The 22,096-nt window shown below is 38.6% G+C and overlaps 1 protein-coding gene across 1 annotated transcript; it reads right to left on the bottom strand.

The window, feature by feature from the left end:
- Positions 1-1,356: 1,356 nt before the first annotated feature.
- On the bottom strand, positions 1,357-12,346 carry efcab7 (EF-hand calcium binding domain 7). The gene is made up of 14 exons (XM_034146279.1): positions 12,250-12,346; positions 12,000-12,129; positions 11,322-11,533; positions 11,027-11,113; positions 10,487-10,688; positions 8,048-8,169; positions 5,817-5,958; positions 5,420-5,529; positions 5,110-5,273; positions 4,679-4,812; positions 4,418-4,566; positions 2,942-3,151; positions 2,190-2,297; positions 1,357-1,956 (listed from the first exon to the last, which is right to left on the bottom strand). The coding sequence occupies exons 2-14, from the start codon at positions 12,127-12,129 to the stop codon at positions 1,876-1,878; spliced, it is 1,851 nt and encodes a 616-aa protein (XP_034002170.1). The 5' UTR covers positions 12,250-12,346; the 3' UTR covers positions 1,357-1,875.
- Between the last annotated feature and the right edge of the window lie 9,750 nt (positions 12,347-22,096).

Raw genomic sequence — 22,096 nt, forward strand, 5'->3', positions numbered from 1 at the left:
GGTTTTTCTTCAACCAGGATATGTAGCTGTTAAACAGTATATTAATCTCTGAATACCATTAAGAGAACAATATATAAGTACATACCTGGCGCAGAAAACTAAAGATCAGTTCTATTAATCTATAGCAATAGTAAATCAACATATTATTGCCATGTGATGGAACGCCTTTCCAAGTTTTTTTTCCACCATTTATTTATTCACAAAAGCTCTAATACAAAAACACTTCATAAGAAAGTTAAATCATACATAAAACATTTCTTTAAACAGACATGACATATTGGTTAAAACCCCCTAACCCCAACTGCCCTGAGCAGTCGAGTGTTACTAAACCTCTGTGTTGGGAAAGGCAGAGCACACAGGGCTTCAAACATTAAATACTTCTCCTATGTCATGTGACATTTAGTTAGCCGGCTCTACTGTTTCAGAAGAGAAAGTCAAAGGGCAAATAATGGACTTCGAGATATAAATAGGTCAAGACTGCACTCAACTGGAAAGAGCAAATAAAGTTTAGACCTGAGCGCAATGCAAAGGAATGCATTTCATTGCCAGCCCCAAATCCTCAGAGACCCATACTGTATTAACAGTTTGGAGAGTAGTAATAACCAAACGCTACACAGTAATATGCAGGTTGAAACAGACTGTTAAGTAAAGGAAAAAAAGCACGATTGATCATTTCAAAATAAAATAAAAATGATGTATGCATTGATCTCCTAAATAAAAGGTCAAAAGATGTCTTTGACCATTTAACTGCTTTTTCAACAGCCGTTAAATAGTTAGAGTTTAATGTGCAATAAAATCTTAGGGCAAAGTTTAGTCTCTCTCGTCAGACATAAAATACCATTGAAACAAATATATTATGTTATTATGTGTCGCTGCCCCCACCCTCTGGAACTCCCTCCCTGCTGAAATCCGTAACGCCCCTTCTCTGAACATCTTCATATCAACCCTGAAAACTCATCTGTTCAACAAAGCCTTCCAAAATTAACTCACTCTCCCCCCCCCCCCTGCAATGTAACACTTCCATTTCTGCCACCTGTGTTATGTCTTGTCCTTATATGTTTCTTTGTTAAGCGACCTTGGGTTGATGAAAGGCGCTATATAAATGTAAGTTATTCATATTCATATTATTATTATTATTATGTCATCAAATGTCTAAAAATTGGATTCTCGGCCATCCTTGTAGAATAGCATATCAAGTAGATGTTCAATCCACCATTGTTTCTTTTTATCCAAAAAATCTTGCATTGTTTTGAGGAGAGCTGAGAGAGATCTAAGTCTCCTGTCTGATCACAGGGATCTAAGTATCAGGGAAACATAATCCAGGGTTGCATTAAAAGTAAAACAAACAGATATCAGTAAAGGAAAATCCATGATAGGAATATTTTAATGACAGTAATTATATATACATGAGGAAAATAATAAATGTACAAAGTCAATCTTTTAAAACACAAGAAAATAAAATCGTAGAAAGTTTGTTTTTGTCTCTACGATTACATGACTTTAACATTCAAAAACTGTTAAAATCATCTCCAATTTAATTGTGGTTGAATTCACTATGACAATCACCGTTATTTAAAGGATACATTATGAATAAAAGAGTTGTGTTATAATGGTAAATGACATTTCTCTCTTCATTAACAGAAACATGTTCACATTCAAAGGCACAACAATAGCTGCAAAACCCTTACCATACTTTATGAAATACAGAGACTACCTCTTGCTGCCATTAGGACCATGAATTTATCAAGTCACTGAGCTTCTAAAACAACTCTTTTGCCACAAGCCAGATGTTCTTAGCTTGTGGTGTCTAACAATTAAGGCTTTACAAAACACAAAGCTATTAGAGTAGAGTAGATGATTGTTGATGATACAGCTTTACGTGCCGGGGAGCATGCTCTCTACACAGTTGTAGGTCCATTCCTGTCTCTCATTAATGGGCAGGATATGTTGGCACACCTAAAAGACAGGAAATATCTTTGTATTAGTATCCAAAACACCATTATGTTCATTCCTTTACATTGGATTATATAAAAAATAATAAATTATTTGTATATCTAGAATAAACTATCTAGAAAAAACAAGACACATATGCCTCTAATTTTCTCCAGTGTTCCTTTTATGGAACAATTGTAAAGTAATGAATTATTTGTTATATTAACCACAACAAAAATATCAGGAAGAGTTTGTACCAGCTTAGTCCTGGCTGGCACCTCGACAGCAAACACACTCATGCCTCTGCTGCTGCAGCAGTTCCTGCTCTGCTCATTGTTTACATGGACAGTCACTTTTTGGTTGGCCTGCAACACAAGGAGAAACAAAGAGGACAGGTCACTTCACTGATCAGCTTGAAATCACAGAATATGCCGAATTGGGCAGATAGACACAATTCAAATAGTGTTGAAAAACATAATTAAGAATCAATAGTAAAAATGTGGTTTTGCATAAAAGGGGATCTATGTGCATGATCATGAGTGACACACATTTTAATGAAAAAATAATTGTATTCCAATCATGAAAATCCATGTATGAAACTTTTCTTGTGTTTACACAACTGCAGATAATGGGGGTAATGGATATGTTTGGATACAGTAATGCTCCCCACTCATAAACCCTAAAAAGCTACTAGTCTCACAGTTGATGATTTGTAAGGGAATGGGTAAACATAAAACAAAACAATGGACAAATCGACACATACATGAAGGGGAAAAACTGCATATAAATGTAACCATTTCCCCCAGTTTAGTGGTTCCTCTGTATCACCAGGTCATTCTTTCTGAGTAGCTCCTGTTGCTATGAGAATCAATACGATGGCTGCATATCAATTACAAACAGCCTGAATGGTCTTCGCAGCCATTCACTGTAGACAAAATGTATGCAAACCCCTTCTTTTGATGGAAAGCACATACATACAATACATATTCACACACATTTTGTGGTCTACCTTGTTGGCTATTTGGGAGGAGATCCTGTGTTCTCCTCTGTAAGTGTAGATGAAGACGTTGTCTTGTCCCCTCAGTGCTTTGGCCCCTGTTTTTGCTGTGATGGACTTCTGGAGGGCCTGGATTAGAAGCTTGGGGCCCGAGTCCAAACTGAGGGGCTGGATCGCCGGCTGAGTGCCTTCACAGTGAACATCCAACTGGAATGGGCATGCCTGATAGAGTGGGAGGTAGAAGAGTGGATTCAATATGTGAGTAGATATAAGTGAGATATTAAAAGCCTGGCCGTGTTTCTCCATATAGTAAAGCTGCCACTTAAAACAATGTATTTAGTGAAAACTAGCTTTACTGATCAGTCAGTTAAACTAAACGATTCATTTTCCTACAGAAAAATAAAGTTTACTAATTTAATTCAAGTTCATTTTCTTTCGACAAACTGTAAGTCATTGTATAATGCAGCACAAAACAAAATGTAAACAAAGGACTACAATCAAAATTGATAAATGTAATGATTAAACTAGCAACTCCAACCTTATAAAAAGAGGGCTTGATTTTAAAGTCAGTAGTGCAAATGTCTTTTAAAGCCTTGGAATGAAATAATAATAATAATAATAATAATAATACATTACATTTATATAGCGCTTTTCCTGGTGCTCAAAGCGCTTAAAAAGGTATATTATCTGTATATTAAACAAATTGCAACATGTTTATAATGTAAAGGACAATAATAATCTAAAAATACAACTTAAAGTGGACCTATCATGCTATATTTGAATAATATAGTGTAGGACCATACCTATATAAGGCATATTTATACTTTTTTTTTTTCAAAATACCAAACAGATCATGCATTTTAGCCATGCCTCATTTTGCTCAATTTGACAATTTCTAGCTGATTCTGTGAGAACAGCACCATCTACTGGCCTGGCATATGTACTACATCGTCTCCAGCGCTTTCGAACGGCAATGGCCGTGGCTGTCTCCTCCTGATTGGTGGAGTTGGCCCAATAGCCGTAGCGCCACCGTCCTGACGTCAGGACAGTGTTCAAATCTGGATCAGTTTTTATCAGATCCGTTGCAGCCCCTTTTTTAGAGATTTGGGTATGGAGGAAAATAGAGAGGGTTGTGTTTTCTGACACTTGGTGAGTTCCCTGGAACACCGGGGACACATATTCATGTATAAAAGACGTACAAAAGTGCATTTTGCATGATAGGTCCCCTTTAAATATTAAAATAAAAAATCTTGAATGCATATTACAACCACTGCCTTTGCTAGTATCAAGCGTCTGAAGCTTTGGTCATGGAAATCAGTTCAGCAGCTAGTTGTGTAGAATGGCTCATTGATATTGACATTTATTTTCTCAACAACTTTCAAATGTAAGACCTGAATTAGAGCATATTAGAACATTATCAAGTCATTTCATATTAAAACCGATTGAAACCTGTGATTGTTTTTAGCGAGAGCAGCTATTTAAACTTACCTCTACTAGCTCCAGCATTCGGTTGTAGCCCATGGCCTCCAGAGTGACCCACAGGTCTGCGGGGTCTCCATCTTTCTCTGTGGCCTCCATCAGGTTCAGCTCCATAAAACCCTGCCGTGTCAGCTGGTTCTTCCTCATATCGAAGTTCTCTGCAAGCCCCAACAGAGATAATGAGAGCCCAAGTGCAAAATAATCGTTTTAACGTTAATTTTACGTTACCCTGGCCATACTGTGTATCAGTGCCATGCTGAGAATAATTACCTTTACAGACAGCCCAGGAATCCTTGTCACATTTCTCTCCACTGGTCCTCAACTCAAAGAAATTGTACTCCTCCAAACTAAGCAAACCATTTCCATCCAGGTCTATCACCTCAAAGATGTCCGACAGCACCTCCCTGTGGCACAAAGGGAGAAACACAGAAAAATGTCTTACATCACCCAGACAGACGACATTATTCACCTGTCCATTTTCTCAAATAATGTATCTATCCATTGATTCATCCATTTATTTATCCTTTGCACCACTCTGAACCGTTTCTACAGGCCTGGATACACATGGGTGCTTTAAGTCACAGACTAAACTTCGTCTTTCTATGCTGAAGATCATTTTCAGGTATCTACATTTTTGGTGATTTTGGAATCAAACTTTGCAGTGTTTTTATATTGATATTTTAGATTGCGCAAACACTCACCTGAGCTCCCTGGTGAGGTCTAGTTCTCCAGTGTCAGTCCTGTAGACGAGCTCTATAGGTTTAATAGAAAGGCTTTTCTTACTTCTTTTCTTTAGTCTGCAGCCACTAGTGAAGGGAAGCAGGTAGTATGTCCCAGCATCCAATTCTCCTTTCCAAACATACTTCTGTGGGAACAAAGGAGTAGCAAAGTTAGACACACTAAGGATATTGTGTACAGTAGAACAATCAAGTTTCAACACACAAACTCAGAATGAAGCGTCATTATGAATATAAGTAAATGTTTAGTCCATGTACACACACACAAACATACCTCTTTCTCTTTCGTCTCGGTGAAACACACTAAAGTTGAGTCCTCTTTGGTTTCACCAGCTGACGTGACGAAAAGAGCTGTGTCCACTGTCATCCATGAAGAAGGCAAGTCTGAAAAATAACACAAGATGTAAAGGCTTTGACTAGATTATAAAAAAAAACAACGTTTTGCCTACTAAGTGGACTGAAGAAAACATAACTCAATAAATCAATAAACAACTATATACAAACCTTTTTATATAATCTATAGGACTAACAAAGAGGCCACTTGTATGCAGGCTTAAGTATTCCTTTCTGATTGAAACATTTAAGATATCTTTAATAACAATACAGTATTAACTTTTTAACTATTTAATGATTTGTTCTTGTTTAAGTGTGATAGAAAACAGTGGCAGTACCGAGTCCATGGCTGAGGCTGAGTGGTTGGATGGTTAGGTAGACGGTGGTTGTCTGGGGAAGGTGGAGCTGGTACTGCAGAGAGCTGATACTCCCATCATCCTCAAGGAAGAAACAGCCCTTCATGTAACTGTGATGCCAGTCCTGGAAACATTTATCACATTTCTGCTTAACAACAGCCCAAGTGAATCCAAACAAACAAATATATTCTAGCAAGTAAAGTAGGAAAATAATGATTTCCCAGACCCAGTTTTTTTAAGCCCTTTGAAGTATTACAGACACAGTATATCATGTTATGCGTAGCCTAATATATTCTTGTTTAGTGTGGTCTCTGATTAGATCTTGACACAACCCCAACAAACTGTTTTGCTGCTTGACAACCAAATGCATCTATTCATTGAACGGAAACCAAAACTAATTTGCAGTTCCTATTAAAAGAGGGATTGATCTTGTGACAGGGGAAGTATATTTTGGCATGAAAAAGCAAATTAAGCAGTCAATCATTACAGTGAGGCTGCTCAATGATTAACAGAAACTGCCATTGTAATAATTACCACTCCAACCTTCAGGGGGCATATTCATTATAACACAGTTCACGTCACAACACTTGTTATACTCCTGCTGATCCAGAGGAGGGCAGGAGTGTCACACTGTGCTTCTGCTGGAGAATGAAGTAAATCTCCCTGTCGGACCTGATATGGCAAATTAGAGTCCATTTAACTTTTATAAATACAGCCTTTTCAATCTTTGGCCCACGGTCATTCCAAACCATCAAGAGGCTACTTTGGCAATATTTATGAACCCTAACATTCCTCTCATTTTGAAATCTTGTTGTTCCTTTCTCTGGCAGCACAACTGAAATGAGGTAATAAATTGAAATTGAACAGGAACATCAAAACAAGGAAGTTTTCCTTCCACTCATTGGAGACACATTAAATGAAAACACAGTTGGTGTGGACACACAGTAAGAGGGCACTGAGGGCCGAATGGGTCTGGAACAGGCTGTATTTCCTTTTAGTGGACACATAAATCACCAAGTTAAACAAAGAAAGTACAATAAAGACGGAGCATGTCACTCCCTTAAAGAAAAGCCATTTCCTCAAAGTATTTATCTTGGGCTGAGGCATAAAAGATCAAACCATAACACTTCAGTGGTTTGTCCAGACAATATTAAATGAGGGAAATTGCCATGGGCACCCATCAACTGCTTAAAGACATCAGAATTAATGCCCCCATAGAGAGAGGGTCAGCCTGCAGACTAATACAGCCGCTGTCACCAGCTCCAGCCACAGCTTTGATTTACTGCGACGCAGAGGGTCACCAAACCAGACACAAAAACACTCTCACACACACACACACACACACACTCTCACATTTAAACCATGACTTTCACCTTTTGTATATATCTAACCTATTTGTGAAAACAAATCCTTGGAATTAAGAATATTCCTCTCTGGTTATTTGTGTAATCATGATGACAGATTTGCATCCCACAAGTCACACATACACAACCACAAAAAAAAAAATCACAAAAATCACTGCCTACCCTCCACTAACCACCCCCCCCCCCCCAATTATCAGCCTGTGGCAATATAGCAGCCAATAAAGCAGAAGTTCCCTCAGAGGTAATCTCTGGACACACGTTCTTTTTCCTCCGTGATGTCTGGCCCTTTCCAATCTCAACACAGTGCCTGGACCTGAGAGATGGAGCAGGAGGCTGTTATTTTTATTTAATTATTTTTCTTGCTGTAAAGCAAACCAGCCGAGGTTAAGCCAAAAAGAGTGAAAACAAAGAGCGTGGGATCAATACAGTGTATATCTTTCCACCCTGGGCTAAATGTGCCCATCACAAACACTTGGTAACATGGTCCCTGCTATCATAGAGCCTCTCACTGGACTCAACATACTAACATGTTCATGTTTATATAGTGATGCCACAATCTAGTTAATCTTACACAACATGTCACATGTCATCCAACACCATTGATAAAAACCGAGTAATATTTGGTCTTTCGTGGCTGGAAAAATACGAGTTTCGAAATATAGAAAGGCTGGAGGGCTTAACCAAAACTCAAAACCGCTATCTTCTGCTACATTTAAAAAAAATGTATAGTCAATTAATCTTACATTTAATTGACGGATGGATTTAAAATGAAGATATAATTTGGTTGTAGATTGGACTGTAGCATGAATACAAGACATACTTATAACTATGAAGGGGGGGGGGGGTTACCTGTAAGCCTGAAGGCTCTGGTATTTTGCTGGCCTTATTTGTGCTGGATGTCATAGTGATGGAGTTTGACAAGGACGACCGTCTGCTGCGAGCGGAAGAAGCACGGGAGGATGATCGGCTGTCTGAGACACACACAAACATAAACACTGACATGCTGACACAAAAACAGATGCAAAAAAAAGACCCTAAATAATGCTAAATAAATCAAAATGATGCAACAGAACAGACTGACTGGCAGATAAATACAGCCCTCCTCTCTGCAAACAGTAAACACATGTTTAAAAGAGAGATGAGGTGCGTAAGATAATGGACACTGTAATCTGTCTTCTCATAAAGTCTGTCCCAAGTTCAAGTAAAGATGGCTACTTTGCATTTAGTTTGTGAAAAAGTGTGATCTCAAGTGCAAATCCCTTTTAATTAATTATGGAGACCTTTTAAATCACAAATGGCATAACAGCAACGCCTCATATCCATTATCTCGCACAACTTTTCCCCTTAAACTCTAATTGAAGCCAGAAAATATCAATTCTCTAATGAGGGGTCTGATTGTTTCCAAGCCGAAGTAATGTGATTGGTTTAGAAGCAAATTATCGCAGCAGAGAAATAAATAGACCCACTGTCATGGTATTTGTGATGGATCTATTTTGTATTGATGGCAGTATTTTAATCTAGAGGAGCGAAGTGTAGCTGTTGTGTGAATGTGGACAAAGATGCAAAGAAACATGGGCCAACAAAAGCTTCAATGTGAGTTTATACTGAATGTGAGTATATTGTTTTAGCCCTAGTGGTTACTGGCACTGAAAAACTGCAAATATTGAACTTGATATTGAAAGCAGACCAATTATCGGAGGACCACCACGGCAATTCATCAATTGTTCTGTCTGTTTTCCAAAACCTGTTTGATACCTTACACCTGATGTGGTTATACCTGCTAATTAATCTGTATCTAATCAATTATTTGCATAACAAATAGCCAACAAAAACCCATCTTCCATATATTTATAACACAATTCTCAATGTTTTATGGGTTTATACTGACAAATGTTGGTGCAAATGAACAGTCAAAACTGTTTTTGAGCTCCAAGAATAACCCATTCAACATGTGCGATCACGTCGCAGCTGGTGTTAGGGCCTTGTTAAAATGTAGCGGGTATAGATCAATACATGGGAGAGGCACAATAATGTGATAATCCCGACAACTATGTGGGAGCTCATTTGTTTTTGCAGCGGTGGTAGACTGGGCCCTCCTCTCGACCACCGTCTAATCCCTCATCATCTCCCCAGTGAGAAGTGGTGGAATCCTCCGAATCAATAACATGAACATGGACTGACCACTTAAATCAACCCCATCTATCTTCCCACTGTGGGCCTGTCCCTGGCTCGCTCATCCAGAATCTCTGTTCCTCCCTTTGCCCTGGAAAACTGGCAATAAGGCCAGATTTCTACATACACCTTCAACTGGCTGATTGGGCTGTCTTTAAAAAAAACTCTGTTGGTTTATCATCAACAGTTGTGGAATAGAGAAGCTGAATTGATGCAAGTCCTTGTTAGTTTAAGCAATTTTGTTTTTGGGACAATAGTTCTAACTCCAAAACCATAGTTGAAAGGCAGCATTATTCATCAGCATATGGAGCTTTTGTCAATCTCCTAATGGCAGAAGTGATTACCCAAATAACAACGCTTTACAGTCTCCTCCTTCCAAACAAGCGGCCCTAATTGTGTGGCTATTATGATGTATGGACTGTCTTAATGAGGTGATTTGTCACAGGGGAGTGAAAAATGGATCAATAACAGAGAGCTATTATTTATTCATCAAATCTAATCGGTGAGGCGTATTGGGGCAAGCAGTGTGTATGGGTGCGCAACTATGAATTGGGATCTGAAGTATACATGATGTGCTTTAGCCATTGGCTGCTACATTGGACCTGTAGATTGTGTCGCACAAATCGCCATTATGTTATGGAGTCATACACCATTAAGATATTCCATGAGTCTGCTGGATATACTTTGATCAATACCTGGACACTGAGAAGAGTAGTGTCTGGTGATGAAAACAGATTTTGTGAAAACAGAACTATTATTATTAATATTAATCTTTGCTTTATATGTGTTGTTCTTTTTGTAGCCATGTCCCTTTACTTTTTTGTCATTTAATTCAGTTGGGAAATCCAGATTAGGGATGTTGATATTTAAATCAGGAAGGGAATTCTATGAGATACAGTCAGAAGTTAAATATAAAGATATTAGATTTCAATATGTCAAGAACTTAGATATACATTTAAAGTGTTTTGGGCGGGAAGAAGAGCACTTTTAAAGTAAAAAGGAATTGCTTCATGTATTTAACGTAAAAAAAAACACCATACCAAACTATTCAAACATGTCTGTCACAATTCAGTGGTGGTTAATTTTACGTTACATTATTCTGGGAAGCACCAGTACCTTTCTTAAGTGTGGTGTCTGATTCTGCCCGGGGTGTTTCTGGAGGCTGAGGGAGAGTTGCTGCTGCTGATGACACTGAGCTCTTTGGAGGGCTGTATGACTGACTGCCAAAGTTTTGTCTCTTCAGCTTGGCATTAGCCTCGAGCCTCTCCAAAGCAGCCATCTGACACTGCTCTACAGTAGACACAAGCAATCTGCAGAACTGACAGAAAGAGGAAACCAGAAGTGAGGGGATGATACATGAGGACATTCTAAAGTAAGATGCAGGGTCAGAGATACTGTATATCTTAGATGGAGGTAAAAATATGACACTAAATAGAGACAATATTGGATCAAATCCTATACTGCTTCAGTGTTGACCCTAGGATGGAGTCATAGCAGCGGTGCTAAGGCACAGCAAAATGTGAGTGCAGAGCTGCACCGCCGCTATTTGTATATAGGGGAAACACTGTGCTTTTTTTCCTTATACTACTGAATTGGACAATTGTGTTACACAGCAGTGGTAACAGCATTATAATCAACGTTATAGTTCAGACTTACTTCTGCATAGTCCAGTTTGCCGTCTTTGTTTATGTCAGCCATTGAGAAAATAGCATTCACCTCTTCAGTGGTCATTTTCTCACCTCTCTGGAAGATTCAACACATTTTCTTTAGTAGTAACAACATTTTCTTTTTCATTTTAGCGTGAGTCAATTATAGATTTTAAGCCGTTTATGGTAAGGCAGTCTTCATAAAAAATAAAACATTATTGGGTCAATTGTTGCTGAGCTAGCTCAGTTGGCTGATTATATATTATTCAATTCAATCAGTAGTTCAAATATTTTAGTGTACTCACAGTGGTAAGGGCTTTCTCCAGTTCACTGTGTGAGATGTAGCCATCACTGTTAACATCCATCTTTTTAAAGGCTCTCATTAGCTCCGTTTCTTCAGTTTTCTTCTCACTTTTAAGAATCTCAAAGAATTCATCAAAGTTCAGTTTGGAGGTTCTCGGGGTCCAGTATTTATTGAGAGTTGCGTGTGTTGGGTTTCTACCAGCCTGCTGAAGAGCTGAAAAGGATAAATTGGAAATAATATTGAAACAACAACTTAAGTATCAAAGGCTGAGGACAACCAACAATAGTACAAAGACTGTTTATGTTTTTACAGCTTTCTGACATTCCTTTTAAATGATATGTATGCAATTCAAAACATATAAAATCCCTCACAATTAGTTTCTTTAGTGCACAATGTAACAACCGTGCCAACTTTGGATAAAAGCGTCTAAAAAGTAACATGTAATGTAATGTTACTACAAAATTACACTTTTACTGTTTGTGTCTCCTGAATGATACACCAACAGGTCACTTGGGTTTAAGAGTTACAAGAGTAATCAACCCTAAAACTACTATCTCTTTCAGCTGGAAATTGGAGCAACAATACTTGATTTCATCTACTGATACCTTTTTCAGAGGTGTTTTTCTAGCTAACGTTATGCTAAGTAAGTAGTATAGTTAATATTATAAAGTTAGCTTACCACGACATAACTGCTGTTTTGAAGAGATATTTGTCAAACTTGATCTAAATACAGCTAGATATGCGGCTCTGCAATGCACGTAGAAAGCCTCCTCTTCATCAGAAGGAACAGGCGTCTCCTGGAAAGACATCTTTGGGAGAAGAGATGTCACTTTTAGCTAGCTAATTTAGCACTCTGCAGCTTGAAAACCGTAAGATAGCGAGAGATTGCAGCTAACTGCAATGCTATTAGCTTTACATTTTCATCACACCGTAAAACTCAACTGATTCCATGCAAGATATTGCGTTGAGCATTGACATTTGCCAAACACCGTTGCTATGCTATCCTGCTGTATGTTGCTAGGTAAACAGTAACTCATCGGAGTTCACCTGAAACGACTCGGAAGAAACACAAATTATTTTTCACGTTCCTGCTAAAAACGAATTTCATTCTATATTAGACCATTTAATATGATACAGATACACATAATGTTTGAAATATAAAATACGGATTTATATTACATTTAGAGTGTTTATTGGGTTGTTTGAATCGTTTTTGCAATAAAGAGACGCGCGGAACTATATATAGGACAGTCTATGGTTTACCCGAGCTGTTTGAGTGTAACAATAGAACCAGACGCATACATTTGAAACTACAGTTTAAATACCGTGAGTATCTTTTACTGTATTCTTTTTTATATGTTGCATGATAATTAACTTTCTACATGACACAAACAACAGAGTTCTCCCTGACAAACACTTACAGCACAGACTGTTGACATAAGCTTCATAGTTAGTTTGTGTCTGACTTCTGTAGTACTCTACTCCTCGACTGAGGACTGGGGGCCTTTAATTCCAAGGGTTTGCTGTGACCCCATACATATGTTTTACATGTTTTTCTTGGCTTCAATTTCCCCCCCAAAATAACAATTTATTTCTGGTATTGAAGTGGGAATTTCACTGAAAGTTTACCTGTTTCTTATTCATTATCATGATAATATGTAAATGACACAAAATAGGCCTAGTGAAAGGACATTTTGCTGCATGATATTGATTATGTTTTACTGCTGAAGTTTAACACAACTTTCCTGTATTGTACCTTTATGTTATATTATAGGCATGACCTACAGATGAAACATAACTGTTGTATCCATGCTTGGTCATAGTGCTCAGTCTATTTACATTAGTTGGCTTATTGGTTGGATTAAGAATGTCCTATATGAAAAGGGCAACTTTAAGGTTAAATGCCTCTTTCACAGAAGACATTTTGAGTTGTCACAGTAGAAACAGCACAGGTGAAAATGAAATAGTGGCCAAATTCTATTTAGCTTCTTTGGTTTCAGGCTCCAGGTATTGTACATGCTGGCTGGCTGGAACAGTTGAATAGAACAGAGCTCTCGTTAGTGTTATTAGTGACACCTGTGCTTTTCCTTAAGTCAAGAATTCTGCTGTGAGAAAAGCCTTACTGCAGGTAGAATCATACTTAATTGTTTGTTCAGTAGGCAGTATGCAGTACATACTGATTGAGTATTGTCAGGGAATAATTTCGCCCTACATGTTTACCTTTTGCCCTCTGATGCAGCTGACCAACCATGATCAGCCGTTATCTCCCATAAGGAGGGGCTGCCCTAGCATTTTGTTGTTGTTACCAGTTTATGACCGGGCAACTCTCGGTGAGAGATAGTTATTGTTGTGGGACACCTGGAACACATCCTTCTCGGGGTGTAGATGACCCAGAGCCATAAGCGACAAAAATGGGATTCAGTGTCCTCAGCTGTTTAGTCTATCTATTGAAGAATGTTGATTATTACACTCTGAACTAATTAAAACCTCGAGCTACAGGAGGGTTCTTCAGAATTGATTGTGGCATCTCTACCGTGTGGCCAAACCGTGGCCCGTGACATGTCGTGTGAATTCTCCGGCCGAAGCTCCAAATAAACCGTCAGTGTTTGCCATCAAAGCTCCAGCTCTCCTCGTGTCTCTCTGAGTCCTGTTTCCCTCTGAGTCCTGTTTCCAATTGCTTCAGAAGTTTCCACCACAAGTATGTAGTAATTTACTTTAACTTATACCGCGCTTATTGTAATCCGTTTTTTTGTACTGTTCCCTGGCCAGTCAGTAACATGCAAATCTGCCAATGTACTCTAGATTGTGTAACTAAGGATGTGGTGCTTCCTACAGAGATTGAAAAGTGAATTCCCATACTTTAGATATTTATTTCATCAATTGCTTATACTGTAGGCTGCACATTATTATTCATTTTCTATTGCCAACAGTCAATATCCAGAGACCCAAAGTAGAGCACAGAGTTAAAGGGTTACAGAGAACTCCCTTTTACGAGTTGCTATATTTCAATTGCCACACTTTCCTGATGGTCATAGTGACATATCAGAATTTAATGACAGGAGACGCGGGATGACGGAGATCCATCACTGGCCAAATTATCAGTGATTTACATAGCACTAAAAATAGTTGTATAAGAGTCACTTAACACAAGAACCATTTCCTTAGTCAAGGCAGACATTTGGTGTCTGGCACATCCATCAAGACAAGCATTAGTTTTTAATTTTATAGTGCTGTCACTAATGCGTTACATGAGCTCGATTTACAGTACATTCATAATACTCACTTGGTTATGTCATATTAGGGTCATTTGAGGCATAGCAGCGTTTTAATTTATTGTTCATTTCAGAAACAAGTTTAATTGTGCTTGGAGAGGAAAAGTGAATTTAAAAAAAATCGCCAGAACAAAAACAGATAATCGTCCAACCCATGAAACACAAAAGTATGTCAAAAAACACAAAAAATTGAAATAAACTATACAATACAATAGTTAAAGAAATAACGTTGACACCAGGGTATTTTAGATAAGCAATGATAGTTATAGACAATTGTTTGGTCCATAACAACAATTCGGGATGAATACGTTTTTCAATGTTTGGGTCTTGGATTGTATCTGTGTCTTCGGCCTCATTCAGGCACCACCACCACAACTGCTTTTAATCCACTAGTAACTGATCAATTAACTGTATGATAGCCAACATATAGAACAAGTCAATATGAGTAGTTATGTGTAGACCTTTAAACAGTCATCTATGTTTAAGGTTTCAATATTAAAAGCAGTTATGTATTTATAAAATCACACTGTGAGAATTGAATACTTCTGAACATGTCATTGTGCCTTCCTCATTCCCAATCTCTTTTGCTTTGACCAGATTGGACTCCTTGCGATCTAAACTGGAACCATGGGTGGATGGATTCATCAAATCCAGGAAAGAGCTGGAGGAAATTCTTGTGAGAAAGACATTTTCTTTGGTCTTAAATCTCTGCAATAGGCGGAAATGTCTCTGACTCTATCATATCTAGAGACTGAGAGCTGATGGGTTTTTTATTACTTACTGAATATTCACTTCTGACATGGCTTTTCCTTTCACAATACATCTGCTTTTTTTTTTTAAATCTTTTGCTCATTCATTTACAGCTTTCGTTTGCCTTATTCCACCATTTCTGTTTTTCTTTTCTGGTCTTTCCATTTTATCGCATTGATCCTTTATTTTTGATTGTCAGCAGAGGGCAGTAGTGAACAAGGACGTTTCTTAGATCTACAACAGACCTGAAGACTGAGCTAGAGCGACACGGAGAGCAGAGTGAGTACAATGTTGAATATGAAAGTCAGTCAGAAAAGTTCATTTTACTGACCCGCCTGGATCTGAAATACATGAACAAGTTGTGAAATATATTCTGTGGTTATTTATGCCATCAAATAGAAGGCACTCGTTTTGGGTTATGCTTTCTATATTACTCAACATTTTTTAAATGGCATTTGTATCTGGTAATAAACCTACAACAATGTTTGAGTATCCAACAATCCTTTATTGTTTAACATTCATGTGGTATTATGCTCTATGTCATCAAGATAAACACACCTACTCCACATAACTGGAATTGTATTACATTGATCAGTGAAAGGCTTTATGGCTGCATGCAAGCAGAGCTGAGGGTTGATCAATATCACAAGATTTACTGAAGATTAAAGCTCTCATGCATGTTTGAAGATGCATGTAAATATTCCACACTTACAGTATTTAATTTAAGGCCACATTGTGGGTCTGTTGGACATTTTGAACATAATGGAAATGTTATAGGGGATATGCAAGTATAAATATGTGCAGCTTACGTTTTTGCTTATATAAAGACTGTTTTTGTTCACAATACGTTTTAATGACATCCTTAAGAATGGCACCATGTAGTCAATTGACCTTATCTCTAGGTCTTTTTAGTGTTATGAAACATTTAAGTGCCAATTGTTTGGTTGATTTTCAAGATGAGCATAATAACAAGTGTAGTCACGAGGCCGTTTCATTTCCCAAGGACAATCCCCTCTGCTACTATTTCACCATTCGATTAGCTTCTCCCTGCATCTTCTTTGCTACTTAACATTAACAGCATCAATGGATGCATTTGTCCAGACTATCGTGTGCTTTGCGACCCTTGCAGAAAAACAACATTTTGTTATGGATACACAAACAAGTCAATGAGTAGATTTCCTAGGGATAGAATTAATTTGATTATTTTAGGCACATATTATGCCGGCAGCAGAGCAATTCTTGTGATCCAATCATACAATGGTGACTTGTGGAATATGAATGGAGGGTATTGTTAGGAGGCGAGCTTGTTTTCCGATAAGGTTGTCAGAAATTATTTTAATTAGTTCCAGTAAGGGAGCTGAACATACATGATGCATTGTGGATCCACACCCCAGGAATGTCACATTTTTGTCACATGGTGGATCCGTGAAATGTATCAGTTTTGCATAAGCCTCCTTACAACAACAGACTTCACAATGTCAGGGCAGATAGATGTGGGATTGAATCGGCCCTCTATGTGCATTGAGACACACATTTTAAGTAAACAAACTGTTATTCAAAGCTGCCGAAGAGTTCTGGCCTATATCAGCTGGGAGCGTGAAATCCAGACAGATGACGTTGATGGTATCTTTAAGCATGATCTTGCACTAGTGTAAAATGTTTGTTTAGAGTTGCAGCTATGGCCTTAAGGCTTTGGGTATATGTGAAACCCTTTGAACAAGGCTGTGTGCTTTATGAAGTCGTGGGAATGTACTATGTGCTGGTGGTTCTCTTATCTTCAATTCCAAGGAAATCATATTGCACTATTGTGTATCAAAGCTATTAATATGAAGACAAGTACAAAAAAAAAAGATTTATCATACACGATATACTACAGTGAATCACGAGAATATACAGTAGTTTTTCATAATTTCCCCACCATATCAGAGGTTTCTTAGAGGTGCTAAGTAGTGATTGATTTATAGATCATTTGTAATGAACTGTTTCCACTCATAGACTCAATACCCAAAGAGATGCATATTTTACACTCCCTCTACATACTTTATGGAAAAACCCAACTTAACGTGAGCACTCAGAAGTTAATTTACTTAACGTGTAAGCATGTGGAGCGACTGAGGCCCTTTTGTGTGTAAGCACAATTCTATCTATTATCCTTAAGTCTTGACAGAGCTCCATTAAGTCATCTTATGATGTTTTAGGGGCAGTAACGTGATTTCAAGTCCACATTACCTAAGGCATGCTGAAAGGGCAATTGGTTTGGAGGAAGGAATAGATAAGATAAGTGAGACTCGAACCAATGGCTCTTTGATGTCCATCTTTTACCTGTTCTTCTATCCAGCACCTAGTTTTTATTTTTGGGCAAATATTTAAAGAAATACACAGATTGCACTCATTTGCAGTACTTGTTTTTTCCCCTACACATGAGGAAACAATCTGTTGTTTGTTTTAAAAAATATGTTTATCCCCTAACAAACATACAACCCATTCATAATAGGATAATGGACGATGGTAACAAATGAGAAGATTCACAATGTCAGCATCTCACCCAGAATGTCTGATTAAACAGCAACATCTGCTTGTTAGCCTCGCAGATGGGGGTGCTGCAGCCCCCTCAGCACCCCCCCCCCCCTTCCCGCGTCCATTCGCGATGTCTCGCTGTCTCGCAGATCCCACGCAGCAAGCAGGAAATGAACCCAGCTCACACTGTCCGCTCCTCGCAGCCGCGAGCCGCGCAACGTCCCGCCAACACGGCACCCAGACCCCACGCAGCATTCTCATCTGTTTGTCCTTACTGGTGTCATTTTCTGGTTGCTAACGCCATTGTAACACATAAACACTGATGTTCAGCTGTAACGGTGGTAGACTCATCAGAACATAGTGGGCGAGCTGACCAATCAGAGCACAGTGGGCTCACAGGGAGGGGGGGGGGGGCAGGAGCTCCAACAAGTCGTTTAGGACAGAGAGTGAATACACATACTATACAGAGATGCTGTATGAGAAACCAATGTGAGTTTGGAAAATTGCACAATTTAAATCTATTCTAGTAGACCTCAACAATGGAATTATGATCAGTAGAAATGGCCATGCCATGGGACCTTTAATACTTTACATGATTTCATCTTTCATGAATCTCACTTTAAACACAGTAAATGTTGGATCCTTGAGTTTTGTCTGCACTTACAAGTATGGTTAAATACATCTTTCATGGCAGCCACCAGGAAGAGCCCTTTGCATGTTCAGCCTCCGGACCCCTGACTCTCCTCTCTGAGGTGCCAAGCCGAGCCCCCCCATGACCTCCACCCCACCCAGGCAGCTGAGTAAATCCACAAGGACATTTAAACCTTGAAGGTCAATCCTCCAATCCTGCTTCTCCTCCTATGTCTTCTTCTTCTTATCTCCCCCATTTACTTGCCTTGTCATCCCCTTTTTTCCACCTTATGCTGTGATAGTTAAAACTACGTTTTCCCTCAGAGTGAGAGTGCAGTTTTAAGAAGCGCTTACGACCGTCCTTTAAGGTTAACAGAAGTTTCAGTAAGCATTCTAAAGAAGTCACTCTTTGTGAGCAATCAGGCTTGGGGCGAGCATAAATCCTCTGGGTATAGTGGCGGCATTACAAATACCCAGAGCGCCTGTATGTGCTGATGACTACAAAATTGAAAAAGAAAGGCCCTAATAATTCTGAGGCAAGTTTCCCTCAGCAGTGGGTATTGATTATTTGTGTGTGGTGAGAGATTTGGAAAATTCAATTAAAGGAGTTGTGCAAAGGATTCATAAATTCAGCCCCTCCAACCCGTATCGAGACATGGTTATGTTCTAAATCAATGCTGCACTTCACAATATATTTTCTTAGGAACATAAAAATAAATAACATTTAAACAGTTCTGCTTACCGCAGAAACACATTTTATTTTCTCTAAAGCTTTTTAGTAACAGCAAAGTACTGACTTGTGCACATCTTCAGGGTGGTAACATATTTTTATTGCAGTTTTATCATAAGAAAATCCTATATTATATGAATTTTGAGATGACAAAATGAGGAGAAAGGGGACGGCTCAGCAGTGTAAAAATTGATCAGACCATAGATGGGGGCCACGATGGGGAAGATTTGTATGTCAGCAGTAATGGGCTGTATTAAAAAGATAATTCCTTAAGATGTCATAAAAGTGATGGGGCCGTGTCGCAGGTGGCGGGCCCCCGGCCCAGGCGGCTCCCAGACTCTGGCACATCAATCCTAGCTGGCCTCACGGACAGATGCCACCTACCCACCGGGAGTTTTATGCTTTCTGATTGAACACACGGTTGCAATTAAAGGGGGGAGTTGTATATTAGACTGTTTTGGTCCAAGAGAAGCCGCTGGTCTTCGATCGACACCGTGGGCTGCAGAGTTTGCAATCTTTTCAGGCGTGATTTCTGATTTAGTGATTGCATTTTATTTTGGTGTGCAACAAATCTACTTCCATGTTTCTTTGAAATATTAACATAGCAAGCAAATATATATTTCTTTATAATAAAATGTAGTTGAAGGTTGAATGAAAAACGTATTAGAATTATTAAAGGATGAGATTTAAAGATTGAAGTTAAGTTTCCATTAAATTACTTCTTGCTCAAATTTGTTCAAATCTTTTGGCTTTGCATTTTTTTTTGCACTTACTTGACACTTCTGTTGCCTTAATTATCACTTAAATAATTTACATTAATATTTTTAACTACACACTTTTTATATTATATATATTTTTTGTGTTTTCTGAATATATGTGGTTTCTATATATTTCTGAAGTCCATGATGGGCTATTGTTCATTTTGAATTATTGAATTATTGAATGTATTATCAACACTGGCAGAAATTCATTTCCATGCATCTTGGTTTATGGAAAACATGCCTCGTGTTAACTCTCTTCTTTATGAACATTCAGTCCTGACAGTGATGGCGCTGTGTGTAATATCACTGGGTGCCAGTGGGGTTACAATCATGTTTTCCTCTCCCATATTCCCCAGGTTTTTGTTAGCGAGGCATCTCAGCTGTTGACAGCTAATAGAATTGCTCCTCACCTCTTGTGCGTATGATCCCGCGGAGATAAGGCAGGAAATAAATGTGGAATCTGTGCTGTCAGTTGTGAGGCTGAGATGTCTTGGAATCCGTCATTCATGTGCGGGAGAAGTGTCTGAAATGCTGCGAGCGAATCCTCTGACATGTTAGACCCGGTCTACTACTGCCTGGCAGCTGACAAATGTTGACTCTACATTAACCACAATGCTGCAACGCTGTGCAAATAATGTTCTTTCAGATGGCAAGCCTTATCCCCTTTATGGCTGAAACTATGCGATCCTCCCCACCTGTGCAGTTTAACACCTTTGAAAAGTAAATGTGGGGGGGCAAACAGTCTTGCACAACACAGTAGCCTCTTTATTTGGCAGTGCCTGGGAAGGCCGAGGCCTCTCACTGCCCGAGTCGACCTAAGCAACAGCTGGTGTTCACAGCAACATTTCCTATTTCTGCCTAAGGTGGATCGTGTAACTCTCACTTTATCACCCTTAGAGGCCACGTGAAGGACAAAGCCAGCACGCTCATAAACAAAACTAATGTTTGGATACTGGCCCCTTTGGAGATTGATAGAAGGATCTGTGGTGCTTTTAATGGCCCCCTTACCACCAGATACATCAAAACAATCTCTTAACTATGCCAGCAGTTTTCGCAATAGATTGGGATCCAAAACTGTTACCTCTTCTTATTCCTTCTAGTAAAAATATTAATTATCTGGGGTCTCTTTGGGCTCTATTTTCTTCGTCCTCCATGTAGCCAATAGGGTACAGTATCTACTTCCTGTGCCTGCCTCAAGTCTGAGGGATAAGAGCCAAAGAAACTGGGGAGATGCATCCTGTATAACTAGTCAGAGAGAGGGGGTGACACAAGCCTTATTTTCACTGTGGGAATTTTCTTCCAACATAGGAAACACATTAACTTGATATTTTGATCAGAATATGTTATATATCTGAGTGTCCAATTGCAAACCTAAACCGTCAAATCACCAAATCAGTGTTAGTGCAACCGGACAAAGTGACTTGCTTTATTGCGTGTAATATTGTGAAGGTTTATTATTATTCTTTTATGTGACTAGGAGTTTGTCACATACTACAGTGTATTTCCCTTTGTTGGTCTGGTTATTATATAGGTTTTCCTTAATTGATGTATAATATATTATAATACTATACATGCTTATTCCATTTGCCAATTATATTTTCACAATTGTACAAAGTCTATACCAAATGTCATAAAGTTTCAAATTGCCTAAAGGTTTTTAACTAAAGTGTCATTTTTATCCAATCAATTGATACCCATATATATTACATTAAAATAATTTCAAATCTTCATAATCGTAAAGCCTTAACCAAATCATTTAGAGTTTAGTTTACTCAAATCAGATTTCCAATTCCCCAGAATCATATAAATGAACTGTTATTTTCATTGATTATTAAAATATGTAATCTTTCCATATTTTGCATTTCAGAATGTGGGAAGATGAATTCCCAGTTTTCCTTGCAGCTTCCAAATGTATTGGCATACCTTTACACAAACATGTGTAATAAATGGCAGACCGGCGCCTTTCCCCCTCCTCTAATTGCCCCCCTGTGTCCCTGTCCCGTTGTAGTAACAGTTAACTCAGATCTTGGGCTCCTATTTGTCCCAGCGGCTCATATTGGCAGCCAGCCTAGAGCCTCAGATGCACGGGCAACCCTCACTGACCTGATAACATTTA

The sequence above is a fragment of the Trematomus bernacchii genome, unplaced genomic scaffold, assembly GCF_902827165.1.
Source record: "Trematomus bernacchii unplaced genomic scaffold, fTreBer1.1, whole genome shotgun sequence".
NCBI classification, from domain to species: Eukaryota; Metazoa; Chordata; class Actinopteri; order Perciformes; family Nototheniidae; genus Trematomus; species Trematomus bernacchii.

What these genes read in the sequence shown, in the direction of transcription:
- efcab7 (XM_034146279.1), bottom strand. Translation starts at nt 12,129, where the DNA reads ATGTCTTTCCAGGAGACGCCTGTTCCTTCTGATGAAGAGGAGGCTTTC. An exon ending in AGACACCACACTTAAGAAAG is followed by an intron (nt 8,170 to 10,486) that starts GTACTGGTGCTT and finishes TGTGTGTCTCAG; the next exon opens with ACAGCCGATCATCCTCCCGT. An exon ending in GAATGCTGGAGCTAGTAGAG is followed by an intron (nt 3,152 to 4,417) that starts GTAAGTTTAAAT and finishes CCACTCTATCAG; the next exon opens with GCATGCCCATTCCAGTTGGA.